Source organism: Scyliorhinus canicula, chromosome 6 (genome assembly GCF_902713615.1).
Source record: "Scyliorhinus canicula chromosome 6, sScyCan1.1, whole genome shotgun sequence".
Lineage (NCBI taxonomy): Eukaryota > Metazoa > Chordata > Chondrichthyes > Carcharhiniformes > Scyliorhinidae > Scyliorhinus > Scyliorhinus canicula.
Window position 1 is genome coordinate 10,098,754 of NC_052151.1, and position 13,097 is coordinate 10,111,850.

Genomic DNA, 13,097 nt, shown 5'->3' on the forward strand with positions numbered 1-13,097 from the left:
CCGGTGTCATACCCCCATCATACTCCCTCCCCACACAGCCTCCCCACCCCTCAGCCAGATCATCTCCACTGCCGCCACCCTGAATCTTCGATGGGACTGTGTGAAGGAATGACCGCTCGCATGCAGGGATCACCCAGTGGACAGTAGACAGTGATTCCGTGGGCAGGAGTCAGACATTGTCAAACGATGCGGAACAACAAAATGGGTTGTCATCATCCTCCATTCCGGGCCAGAACCGCTGTTACTGCCAATCCAGGGACAGCACCCCATAGTGAGGCAGATCGGAAGCATGGAGAGGGTTGCAAGGGGCATGCAGAGGTTGCGCAGGAAGCGTATTCATGGGCGGGAGTGTCCGGCAGGTGGAGGGGGGGATGTCCATGCCCCTGGCCAGGCTCCCCAGCCAGTGAAACTGGAGGCAATTAGAGAGCCCCATGCACGTTAGCCCAGGCGCACATGTTGTGCTGCCTCCCGGGCCTGCCCGGGCCCTATGTTTTGCCCATCATCACCCTCCTGCTTCCTCCTCATAGAACAAGGTTTGCCAGTCATCTCCCTCCGCCAGCAAGTCGCCCCTGTGTGGACGATTGCGCAGGCCACCACGATGTGGGAGACTCTTCTAGCACTGCACTGGAAAGCCCCTCCAGAGCAGTCCATACACTTGAATTGCATCCTCAGGATGCCAAAGCCACAGTGGATAACTGGCTCTCACTCTGGAGCCAACCTCTCTGCTGGGGGGGTGTGCGCCTCGAAGAGGTCAGGAAGGGTCAAATGTGCCAGGATGAAGGCGTTGTGCACACTGCACAGGTATCGGGCGCAGACGTACATGATGTGTGTACAGTCACACACCAGCTGTACGTTCATCGAGTGGACCCTTTTTGGTTTGTGAAGACCGACCTATCATGGGCCGATGCTCGTTGGGCGACATGCCCCAGCATCTCGGCGATGACAGAAGAACCCCACTGCGCGGACAACATGGTGGGCTCGGTCCATATTGAAGTGTAGTGATCAGGCCTATAGGGCCTCTGTGTTGGCGCGGACGCACCTCGGATCCACCAAGGTCTGCACATCCCCACTCAGTGCCTGGAAGGGCCCCATGGCGTAAAGTTTCAGGGCGACCGTCACCTTGATGGCGGGAACAGGAGTCCCCCCATTCCCCCATGGTGCCAGGTGCGCTATGATCTGGAAGACATGGCACACTGTCCCCTTGCTCTGCTGGAGTCTTCAACGGCATGCCCGGACCAGCAGGTCCTTGAATGACATGCTCTGCTGGTACACACATGGCGTTATACGTCACCTCCCTTGCACCTCCCCCCACCTCGGCCTGTTGGACGGCTGGTTCTCCATCCTCAGCGGCTGACTCCTGTTCCTCTGGGCCAGGCTCTGCTGCTGCAGTGTCCTCGGGTAGTTACAGCTCGTACAGCCTCACTGCGTCCTCCAGGGCTGCGGCGACTAGGATGAAGGCCACCATTCGTGGTTGAATTCAGAAGTCCATTGTCTGCAGGCAATGAAAATTAAACATGTTAGCATGGTGCGTACACTCATGCCCAACCAGGTCCACTGGGCTGCATGGTGGCCCCAATCTGCACTTCAGCCCCTGTCCCCACATTTCTCCTCCCCTCCTCCCCCATCCCCACACCCATCCCGCCATTCACCCTCACACCCTGCCAACCGCACCCTTGGCCCCATTGGTGCCTCGCACTGCAAGGGCCTCTGGCCTTGGTGCCATCCCTGCTGCCATGTGCACCGCAGCTGATGTACCACCTGGGAACCCATCTAGACAAAGCGTTATGGGAAGTAAGATCAGAAAGGTAGACACCAGTTAAGTTGGCATGGGTGAAGCGCATAAGTTAACAATAGGGGCTAGGGCATAATACTTGTATATATCACAATAAACACCTGCTGACTGACATTCCAAACTGCCTCGGTGCCTTGTCTGAGTGTTGTGGGGGATGGGTGAGGTTGCGTGCAGAGATTGTGGCGAGTGTGGGTTTGGGGGGACCGATGGTGTTGGGTGCGGGCAATATAGGTGGGCATGGGTCAGGGTCCCCCAGGCAGTTGGAGGCCACCCCGGTGTCGACCCTGGAGGCGGAAGGAGACGTGGCTAGATATGTGGGGATGCCATGTGGTCGGGCCTTGCCGGTGCATGACCCTCCACTGCATGCGGCCCTGTACCCAGTCCCCCTCCCCCCATACCCCTATCCAGGACCCCATCTACACATCTGCCGCAGCAGAGGTTCGATGGGACCATATGGTGGAATGGTCAGCATTCATTTAGGGTTCACCCGGGCTCATAGTGGAAAGTGCTACTGAGGACAGGAGTCAGATGTTGTCAAATGATGCGGAGCACTATAGATCATCATGGAGCAGGCCATCATCATCTTCTAATGCATGGACCAGACCCGCTGATGCTGCCAGCCCATGGCCAGCACCATGTTCCAATTTAATAACAAGATCCCATAATCCGGAAACCCCTTTTTACCAAAACAGTAGGTAACAATAATAATTGGGTTTCTTCCTTGGAATAACTCTTTAAAATTGAGGATAGAGAGACAGGCCAAGATACTTCTCTGTTTGAGTGCAGCAGCCAAATGTGAAAACGTAAGCAAAAACTTAGAGCCACAAACCAGCTCCAAACCAAAGCAAAAGTAAAACCAACTCCCAGAACCACAGCTCAGCTCACCACACAGTGACATCACTGAAGCCATGTGATTGGACAAAAACATTTCTTCACGGGACGCTCACATGACACTACTTCAGCACCTATTTTTTATGTGAAGTGCACCCACTCATGTGGCAGTGTTCGTAAGGGGCCATGCCTCCCGTTGATTACCCCCTGCCCATGCAATCTAGTTGCCTTGGTCCATATTCAGACTCATGCATTGCGCTGACAGAGCATACGTGGCCTCTGATTGGATACAGAAATCCATGCTCTGCAGGGGGTAAAGGGAAGACAAGTTAGCTTGGCAGGTTCTCTCATGCCTGACCAGGTCCGGTGAGCTACACGGTCACCCCATTCCCACCCCACCGTTCCCCCCCTTACACTTTGCCCTCCATACCGCACCCCTGGCCCTGTCGGTGCCTGGCACGGGGCCTTTTAAAAAATATATATTATTAGGATGTGGTTGTCGCTGGCTGATCCAGCATTCATTGTTCATCCCTGAGGGTATTTAAGAGTCAACCACATTGCTGTGGATCAAATGTAGACCAGACTGTGTAATGACGTCAGATGTCCTTCCCTAAAGGACATTAGTGAACCAGATGGGTTTTTATGACAATCGACAATGGTTTCATGATCATAATTAGACTTTTAATTCCATATTTATTATTGAATTCAAATTCCATCATCTGCCTGGGTGGGATTCAAACCCAGGACCCCAGAGCATTATCATGAGTCTTTGGATTACTAGTCCAGCGACAATACCACTACGCTACTGCCGTACCACTGGCATGGGTTGTATCAGCTACCGATCGCTGTGGCACCTGTACTGCATCCTCCTGTGGGGGTGTACTGTGGGCTTCCTTTCTGTCGAGGCACCGGAGCAGTGCATTCCACTGGATGCCTGGCGCCAGCTTTGATTTTCGGCTCGCGTGATTCTCCACCAAGTCATGTTTCACGATTCCTGTGTTGCTGGACAGAGAACCCCACCCTTTATCTTTCTTGTGCACATGTGAAATTATTGATTTTAACAGCAGTAATGCTAATTACATTTTGTTGTCTCAGAGTTCCTGTCTTGTATCCTTTGACATAGAGCGTAGACGTGTTGGATTTTCAGAGGATTCTGAAGAAGAAATTGAGATCCACATTCCTGTTAAATTGGATGTTCACCATGTGAAAAAAAATGAAGAGTTTGAAAAGGTAGAGAGTGATTTTGTAATGAGCTAATCATAGAATCATTGAAAAGTTACTGCACAGAAAGATACCGTTCAGCCCATCTTGTTCATACTAGTTCAAGAGTACCTTAGATTTGATTTTGATTTGATTTGATTTTTTATTGTCACATGTATTAGTATACAGTGAAAAGTATTGTTTCTTGCATGCTATACAAACAATACATACCATCCATAGGGAAGGAAGGAGAGACTGCAGAACATAATGTTACAGTCATAGATGGAGGTGGGATTCTCCGAGCCACCGCGCCAAAATTGCGATCGGCGCTGGGGCGGAGAATGGGCATTGGCGCCGAAATCCGGCGCGGCGCCCCTCCCGCGGCTCCCTGGTCCCTGGAGAATTGTCGCGAATCACACGTGCAGTCTATGCGGCACGGTTAGGGGGCCATTGACAGAGTCCCCCCGCGGCGATTCTCCCAATTTCCCGATGGAGTAGGTCTCTCATAGTCCCACCCGTCGGGAACTCGATGGCTGCGGACTCAGTCCGCGGTCGCCCTGGTGGGGGGCGGGGGGGTGGGGGGGGGGGGGGAATCCTTCACCGGGCGAGGCCTCACAGAGGGCCAGGCTATCAATCGGCGGCCACCGATCCGCGGGCGCACGCAATCTCTTGGGGGGGGGGGCTATCTTTTTGGTGACGGTCCGTGGTGTGGGTCCGCCATGTCGCGCGGGATGGCCGATGCAGGACGCCGGCGTGCGCATTCGCAGACCCCCGACTAAAAGTGCATGACCCCGTATTGGCAGCCGGAGCTGCGTGAAGTACTCCGGGGCCCTGCTCGCCCCCTCCAGGTAGGAGAATCACTCTGGACTTTCTTCAGAAAAGTCAAGAGTAATTCGCCCATATTTTGACGCTGGAGTGGGGACATAGCCCCATTATTGAAGAATCCGCCCAGTGTGTAGAGAAAAGATCAACTTAATACGAGGTAGAACAAAGAACAAAGAAAATTACAGCACAGGAACAGGCTCTTCGGCCCTCCCAGCCTGCGCCGATCCAGATCCTTTATCTAAACCTGTTGCCTATTTTCCAAGGATCTACTTCCCTCTGTTCCCCGCCCGTTCATATATCTGTTCAGATGCATCTTAAATGATGCTATCGTGCCCGCCTCTACCACCTCCGCTGGCAAAGCATTCCAGGTCCATTCCAAAGTCTGATGGCAGCAGGGAATTGTAGACAGAGTCCATGGATGGGAGGCTGGTTTGCGTGATGGATTGGGCTACATTCACGACCTTTAGTAGATTCCCGCGGTCATGGGCAGAGCAGGATCCATACCAAGCTGTGATACAAAGCTTAGAGCACTTAAGATGGAGATCCAGGTACTTTTTAAAAGCATTTAGAGTCTCTGCCTCCACCAACTTCGGCAGCGAATTCCAGACACCCACCACCCTCTGTGTAAAAATATTTTTCCTCATGTCTCCTCTACACCTTCTGCTACTTATCTTGAATCTATGACCTCTGGTACTGGAATTCTTTACCAAGGGAAACAATTTTAACCTGTTCACCCGATCTCTTCTCCTCATAATTTTGTCCACTTCAATTAAGTCATCCCTCAGCCTTCTTTTTTCCTCTTAGCTACACTTTTCCAGCCCTGGTAACATTCTTGTAAACCTCCTCTGCACTCTCTCCTGAGCAATAACATCCTTCCTGAAATATGGCGACCAGAACTACACACAATATTCCAGTTGTGGCCCCATCAGTGTTTGATACAATTGCAACATTATAACCTTACTTTTATATTCTATATCTATACCAGTGAAGAACAGCATTTCATGGGCGGGATTCTCAGCTCCTGAGACTAATGGCTGGATTCACCATTTTTGAGACGCCAGCAGAGGATGTGTGGAGTTTTACGAAAAAGAAATCGGCGCAACACCTGCATCGATCAAGCAACTTTTAATGGGCTAGCACCGATGCCATGTGGAACACAATAAATTGCAGGAAAAATGGTTCCGGATTCATCGTGTCCCTGATTGGCATTCCTGAGGCTCACACGCCGAGCCGCACTTAACCAGTCCCACCCCTTACACACACCATCTCAGCCAACAAGATGGCTGGAAGGAGAGCAGCGCTATGGTTCCAGGGCACTGACCTGGACACTTTCCTGGATGCGGTAGAGGAGATAAGGATTTCGCCGTTTGCAGTGCCTGGGCGCAGGTAACAGAGATGGTCAGCGCCGATGGCAATGTTGTCCGGCATGTAAGGCCGGACAAAGCTTCACGCCTTCTCAGGGCAGTCAGGGTAAGTTGGCTGCTCCGTGCCCCGTGCATGAATTCCACCCCTCCCCACACACCCGTTACCTGGCCCCATCCCCACCCTGCTCCACATGCCAGCACCCATGCCACCCACCATGGCTGGGTGCCCTGGCCATTGAGGCCACCAGCTGCACAACTCCTGAACTGCATGCGTCGGACTGTCTAACGGTGTTGTTGTATGCGTCCCCCCCCCCACCCAATGAGAAGGCCGCGCACACCCGCTGGGAGTAGGAAAAGACTGGAGGGGGACCACCAGACCTGCGGCCCCTCACCGTGCCCGAGCAGAGTGCCCTGAACGTGGTCAGTGGCCCAGAGTAAAGGGAGGTCACCGGGGCGGAGTGCAGTCATGGGTGAACAAGTGAGACTCTGTTCAGTTGCGGTTGCCCATTACACCTGTGACGGGACCCCCTCACCCCTACACCCCCTACACACCACAAACCCCACAGCCCCATTGCTGGTTGAATGCCAAATGCCATTGTCTGCAGGGGATGAAAGGTCAACATGTTAGCATGATGCATATTCCCGTGCCCAACCGGGTTTGATGGTCTAGATGGCGGCCCCGGTTGGCAGTGCGGGCTCTGACCCCGCCTGTCCCTTGCTCACCCTCTCACCCCCTGCCTCGTTGGTGGCCGGCATCATCGGTGCCCAGTCCTGGCACCCGGAGATCCTGCCAGGGGTACCATTGGCTGGCACTGCCTTCACTGGGGGCTGCCATGGGTATGGCTCTGGGTTGTCCGCCGGTGGGTGGAGGCCGGTTGGGTGGGGCGTTGGCTGTGGGGTGTTGCGCTGTGGCGCAGGGGATGCGGGGATGGGCGCACTCATACGCCCGGTGTCACTGTGTATAACTGGGGGCTGGGGTGGGTGTTCAGCAAGAAGGCCAGCGTAATGTCGGTCGGAGCTGTGGGGGGTGAATCCCGGCTCGGCTGTTCCCCCCTCCCCAACCCTGGCAGGGGGTTAGGTACGTTTTGGCGCAGCCATTTGGGCGCGGCCGTTGTGGCGTGGCCGTTTTGGCGCCAGCCGTTTTGGCGCCGGCTGTTTTGGCGCCTGACGTTTTGGCGCCAAAATAACATTTCTTTATTTGTGAATTAGCCTCAGTTGAGTTGGCTGCTGGTGCGGGTGCGTTGAGTTGGGTGCTGGTGCATTCTATCACCATCTTTTATATATTGGCGTTATATATTGGCATTATTGACGTTTATATATTTTTTATATATTGGCATTATTGACGTTTTGGCGCCAAAATAACATTTCTTTATTTGTGAATTAGCCTCAAGTGAGTTGGCTGCTGGTGCGGGTGCATTGAGTTGGGTGCTGGTGCGTTCTATCACCATCTTTTTATATATTTTTTAACGAAACCAATTTGCATACCCATATGATGGCTGAGGCAGTTTCAACAAAACGTGGTAAAGAAAAATTTGTTCATAACGGATTCCTTTACGTCTTTGACAAAACAAGCAAAGGTGACAGCGAAGTGAAATTTTGGCGTTGTGAACAAAAAAACCGGTGCAAAGCACGGCTCCATACTAAAGCTGCAAACGTGGTGAGGCAGCTGAACAGCCATTCGCATGATGCTTCTGCTGCACAAGTAGAGGTTGCACTCGTGAAAACTAAAATTAAAAAGAGAGCACAGGAAACCCTTGAGGCACCAACTAGTTGTTAATGAATGTTTGACAGACATATCCCAAGCTAGTCTACCAACCATTCCTAATATATCTGCTTTGAGGAGAATGATAAGCAGAAAGCGTAATTATGTATTGAACGCCCCCACCAATCCAAGTGATTTACAACAATTGATTGTGCCAGAATGCTACAGGATATATGTCCCTCAACCAGGAGTGGAAGAAGATTTTTTACTTTGTGATAGCGGACCAGGTCACGACCGGGATATTAATCTTCGGAAGACAGAGCTGGCTACAGCACTTATTGACATCTGATATGTGGTTTGCAGATGGCACATTCAGTATTGCTCCCAGCCTCTTTTCTCAGATTTATGTAATTATGGTAAAAAAACACGGAGGAGTTACTCCTACGGTTTATGCTCTTTTGCCCAACAAGCAACGCACCACATATGCGAGAATGTTCGCATTATTGAAAGAAATCGAACCCAACTTGAAACCCAGTTCAATCGTCTGTGATTATAAACAAGCTGCGCACAGTGCTATGAAAGACATATTCCCTGATATTCAAATAAAAGGATGTTTTTTTCATTTAGCTCAAAATATGCAAAAACATCTAGCTAGTATGGGGTTCCGTAGTTTGTATAACACTGATCCAGATTTCGCGTTAAAAGCTAAAATGATTATTGCCATTGCCTTTGTACCTTTGAACAAAATCGATGAATATCTGGATGCTTTAGCGACCCAACTGCCGCAAGAACTTCAAGATTTACTCAACTGGTTTGAAGATACATACGTTGGTCGTCTGAACAGACGAGGAAATGGTAGACGAACACCTTTATTTCGCCCTGAGATTTGGAACCTTTATCAGAGAACATTAAATGGGGAAGACCGCACAAACAATAATGCGGAGGCAGCCCACCGTCGATTGAAATATGAACTTGGCATGCATCATCCCACCATATGGAAACTAATTGATGGCCTGCGTAAAGTACAGAAAGGTAGAGATGCATATTATGAAAGGTTACTAGCCGGCCATGAACCGCCACAAAAACTAAAAAAGTATAGAGATGCAGATAAAAGAATACATGAAATTGTTCTTAAATTTGAAAACATGGATGCTATCGAGTACTTGAGGAGCCTTGCTCATAATTACCAAATGAACTAAACTAAAGGTTTTTTAACTTTAGTTTTTAACTAAATGAACTAATTTAAGGTTTTTAACTAAATGAACTAATTTAAGGTTTTTAATTTACAATAAAGATAAAAGAATACATGAAACTGTTCTTAAATTTGAAAACATGGATGCTATCGAGTACTTGAGGAGCCTTGCTCATAATCACCAAATGAACTAAACTAAATGAACTAATTTAAGGTTTTTAAATTTACTTGCAACAATTTGCAACAATTTACTAGCCACAAAAACGAAAAAAATTTCTGTCGTCTGCACCCAAACGGCCGCGCCAAATTGGCTGCGCCCAATTGTCCCATGGCGCCCAAACGGCTGCGTCCAAACGGCCGCGCCCAATTGTCCCATACCGCTGGCAGGCACCCCCCACCGCAGCCAGCATGGCCGGTGTCCGGGGTCGACAGCCCGCAGTCACTCCACTCATTTTCCTACCTCATCTCTCTCTCGCTCAACTCCATTACACCTCTACTCCCATCTACCCTACACCCGGACATGTGGGCCCAATCCTTGCATTGCACAGAGGATTCACGGTCCGCTGCAGCTACGGTCCAAACGGGAGCCCAACCCCCTCCCCAGCCCATCCGTGGTACCTGCTTGCACGCATGGCGCTAGCCGGTAGCATTCGGTGCCCCCCCCCCCCCCCCCCCCCCTGTGGTGAATGTATAATGCGTATAATTCACACTGTGTATCACTGTGTCCCTGTGGGCTCCATCTGTGAGCCGTTGCGCGGCTGTGCGTACAGGGGGAGATGAGGAGCTTGTACAGGGCTCCTCCCTTGGCTCCGCCCATGGCTCCTGCCACTACTGGAAGTATAAAGTGCTGCGGTCTTGTGAGTCTGCCCTCAGTTCTTCTGGTCGCAGGCAGGCTCAGTTGTAAGTCGATTAAAGCCACAGTTTACTTCCACTCATGTCTTGAGTAAATTGATGGTCGCATCAATTTAATCGACTTTAAAAAACCACTATGGAATCAGCCCTCAAACCTGATCGACTGCAACTCGACCCGCAGGCCGCAGAAGTGAAGGAAAATTTTTTACATTGGCTTCGGTGCTTCAAGGCCTACCTGGCTGCGTCGACTACCTCCGCTGTTACTGAAGAGCAGAAACTCAGTCTCCTACACGCACGGGTGAGCCATCGCATTTCTACTCAACTCGATAGTACCGACTCGTACACTGAAGCCCTCGCTATACTCGACCGCCTATACGTGCGCCTGTAAATGAAGGCATATTTTCACTACCCGCCACCAGCGGTCCGCAGAGTCGCTAGAGGACTACCTGCGCGACCTAAAAGCTCTTGCATGGGAATGTAACTTTCAGGCTGTAACTGCCTCCCAGCGTATGGAACTCGCTGTCCGTGATGTGTATGTTGCAGGGGTCCGGTCCAATTACGTGCGCCAGCGTCTCCTCGAAAAAGGGACCCAGAACCTGGAGGAAACAGTAACGCTAGCAACCTCGCTGGAGGTCACGTTCCAAAGTTTGAACTCGTTCCCAGCCGACCAAGCGACCCCATCGTGGACCCCCGACCAGAGACTGCCCCAGGCCTGCGCCACGCGGCTACCCGCCCACCATGGAGCGCCATCGTGCCATTTCTGCGGCCAGCCCCAACACCCACGGCAGAACTGTCCTGCCCGCAACGCGACCTGCAGCAGCTGCGGTCGAAAAGGACATTTTGCAAAGGTATGCCTATCTAAAACTAAACCCTCAAACTCTACCGGTATCCAGAGCAATCGCTTCTCCAACTCGCAGGCCCACAGACTCCGCAATGTTGCAGCGTGTCTGCCGACTCCGCCTCCGCACGACATGTGCGACTCATGGGGGCCCCCATCTTGGCAATCCTCCTCCTGCGGCCAGCCATGTGCGCGTCATGGGGGCCGCCATCTTGGGCGCCATCTTCCTCGCCGCCCACCACGTGCGATCCACGGGGCGGCCATCTTGGACGCCACCTTCCTCATCGCCCACCACGTGCGATCAACAGGGGCCACCATCTTGGCCATCACCCGATGTGCATATCGACGACTACGACCTCCGCGGAGAGTCATCACGGAGCCACTCCAGCACCACTGATCAAGCCACCGACTACCCGCAGCTCAACACAGTCACTTTGGACCAGTCACGGCCAAAGCACCTCAAAAGCCCAATGATGTCCGTTCAGGTCAACGGATACAAGACACCGTGCCCCTTCGACTCCGGGAGCACCGAGAGCTTCGTTCATCCAAACCTGGTAAGACGCTATTCGCTCCCTATCTTTCCAGCACGGCATCGCCTCGGGGTCGCACTCGGTCCAAATACAAGGGCGCACCGTTGCGACATTAACGATACGGGGCGTCAACTACTCCAACTTCCAGTTGTATGTACTCCCAGACCTCTGCGCCCCTCCCCTACTCGGGCTCGATTTTCAATGCAATCATAGAATCCTAACACTCAGCTTCGGCGGACCCCTGCCCCCTCTCACTATATGCAGCTTAGCGATTCTAAAATCGACCTCCCTCCACTCTTCGCTAATCTCACTGCTAACTGCAAACCCGTAGCCACTCGCAGCAGGCCGTATAGCCTGCAGGACAGGGTATTTATTAGAGCTGAAGTCCAGCGGCTCCTACATGAGGGAGTCATAGAGGCCAGTAACAGCCCCTGGAGAGCTCAGGTGATGGTCATCAAGACCGGGGAAAAGTTCCGGATTGTGGTTGATTACAGCCAGACCATTAACCGGTTCATGCACCTCGATGCGTACCCCCTCCCCCGGATTGCAGACATGGTCAACCAAATCGCCCAGTACCGCATCTTCTCCACGGTGGATCTGAAGTCTGCATTCCACCAGCTCCCAATCCGCCCGGAGGACTGCCACTACACGGCGTTCGAGGCAGATGGCCGCCTCTTCCATTTCCACCGCGTCCCCTTTGGTGTCACGAATGGGGTCTCGGTGTTCCAACGAGAAATGGACCGAATGGTGGACCAGTATGGGCTGCGGGCCACGTTTCCGTACTTGGATAACGTCACCATCTGCGGCCATGACCAGCAGGACCACGACGCCAACCTCCACCGATTTCTCCAAACCGCCTAGAAACTCAACCTCACAGACAACAAGGAGAAATGTGTTTTCCGCACAACCAGGCTAGCCATCCTCGGCTACATCGTGGAAAACGCGGTCCTGGGGCCTGACCTGGACCGTATTCGCCCCCTCATACAACTCCCTCTCCCTCACTGTTCCAGGGCCCTCAAGAGGTACCTTGGCTTCTTCTCCTATTACGCCCAGTGGGTCCCCCAGTATGCGAACAAAGCCCGCCCACTATTTAAGACCACACTCTTCCCACTGTCAGCCAAGGCCCGCCAGGCCTTCAACTGCATCAAGGAGGGCATCGCCAAAGCCGCCATGCGGGCGGTGGATGAATCCGTCCCCTTTCAGGTGGAGAGCGACGCCTCAAAGGTCGCTCTCGCTGCCACTCTGAACCAGGCAGAGAGGCCAGTAGCTTTCTTCTCCCGAACCAAGGAAGAAATTGCGAGGCATCTGGATAGAAATTGGCCCATTGGGCAGACGCAGCATGGGTTCGTAAAGGGCAGGTCATGCCTAACTAATTTAGTGGAATATTTTGAGGACATTACCAGTGCAGTAGATAACGGGGAGCCGATGGATGTGGTATATTTGGATTTCCAGAAAGCCTTTGACAAGGTGCCACACAAAAGGTTGCTGCATAAGATAAGGATGCATGGCATTAAGGGTAAAGTAGTAGCATGGATAGAGGATTGGTTAATTAATAGAAAGCAAAGAGTTGGGATAAATGGGTGTTTCTCTGGTTGGCAATCAGTAGCTAGTGGTGTCCCTCAGGGATCCGTGTTGGGCCCACAATTGTTCACAATTTACATAGATGATTTGGAGTTGGGGACCAAGGGCAATGTGTCCAAGTTTGCAGATGACACTAAGATGAGTGGTAAAGCGAAGTGCAGAGGATACTGGAAGTCTGCAGAGGGATTTGGATAGGTTAAGTGAATGGGCTAGGGTCTAGCAGATGGAATACAATGTTGACAAATGTGAGGTTATCCATTTTGGTAGGAATAACAGCAAACGGGATTATTATTTAAACGATAAAATATTAAAGCATGCCGCTGTTCAGAGAGACTTGGGTGTGCTAGTGCATGAGTCACAGAAGGTTGGTTTACAAGTGCAACAGGTGAT

The 13,097-nt window shown here is 51.9% G+C and overlaps 1 protein-coding gene across 6 annotated transcripts in view; it reads left to right on the forward strand.

The window, feature by feature from the left end:
• The window catches only part of LOC119966976 (dynein heavy chain 8, axonemal-like), a 1,648,910-nt gene that overhangs the window by 643,154 nt on the left and 992,659 nt on the right, over positions 1 to 13,097 (forward strand). For all 6 annotated transcript variants that reach the window (XM_038798944.1, XM_038798946.1, XM_038798947.1 and 3 more), the window contains one exon: positions 3,747 to 3,853. In XM_038798944.1, the coding sequence (XP_038654872.1) occupies positions 3,747 to 3,853 (107 nt within the window). The remainder of the gene's footprint in view (positions 1 to 3,746; positions 3,854 to 13,097) is intronic.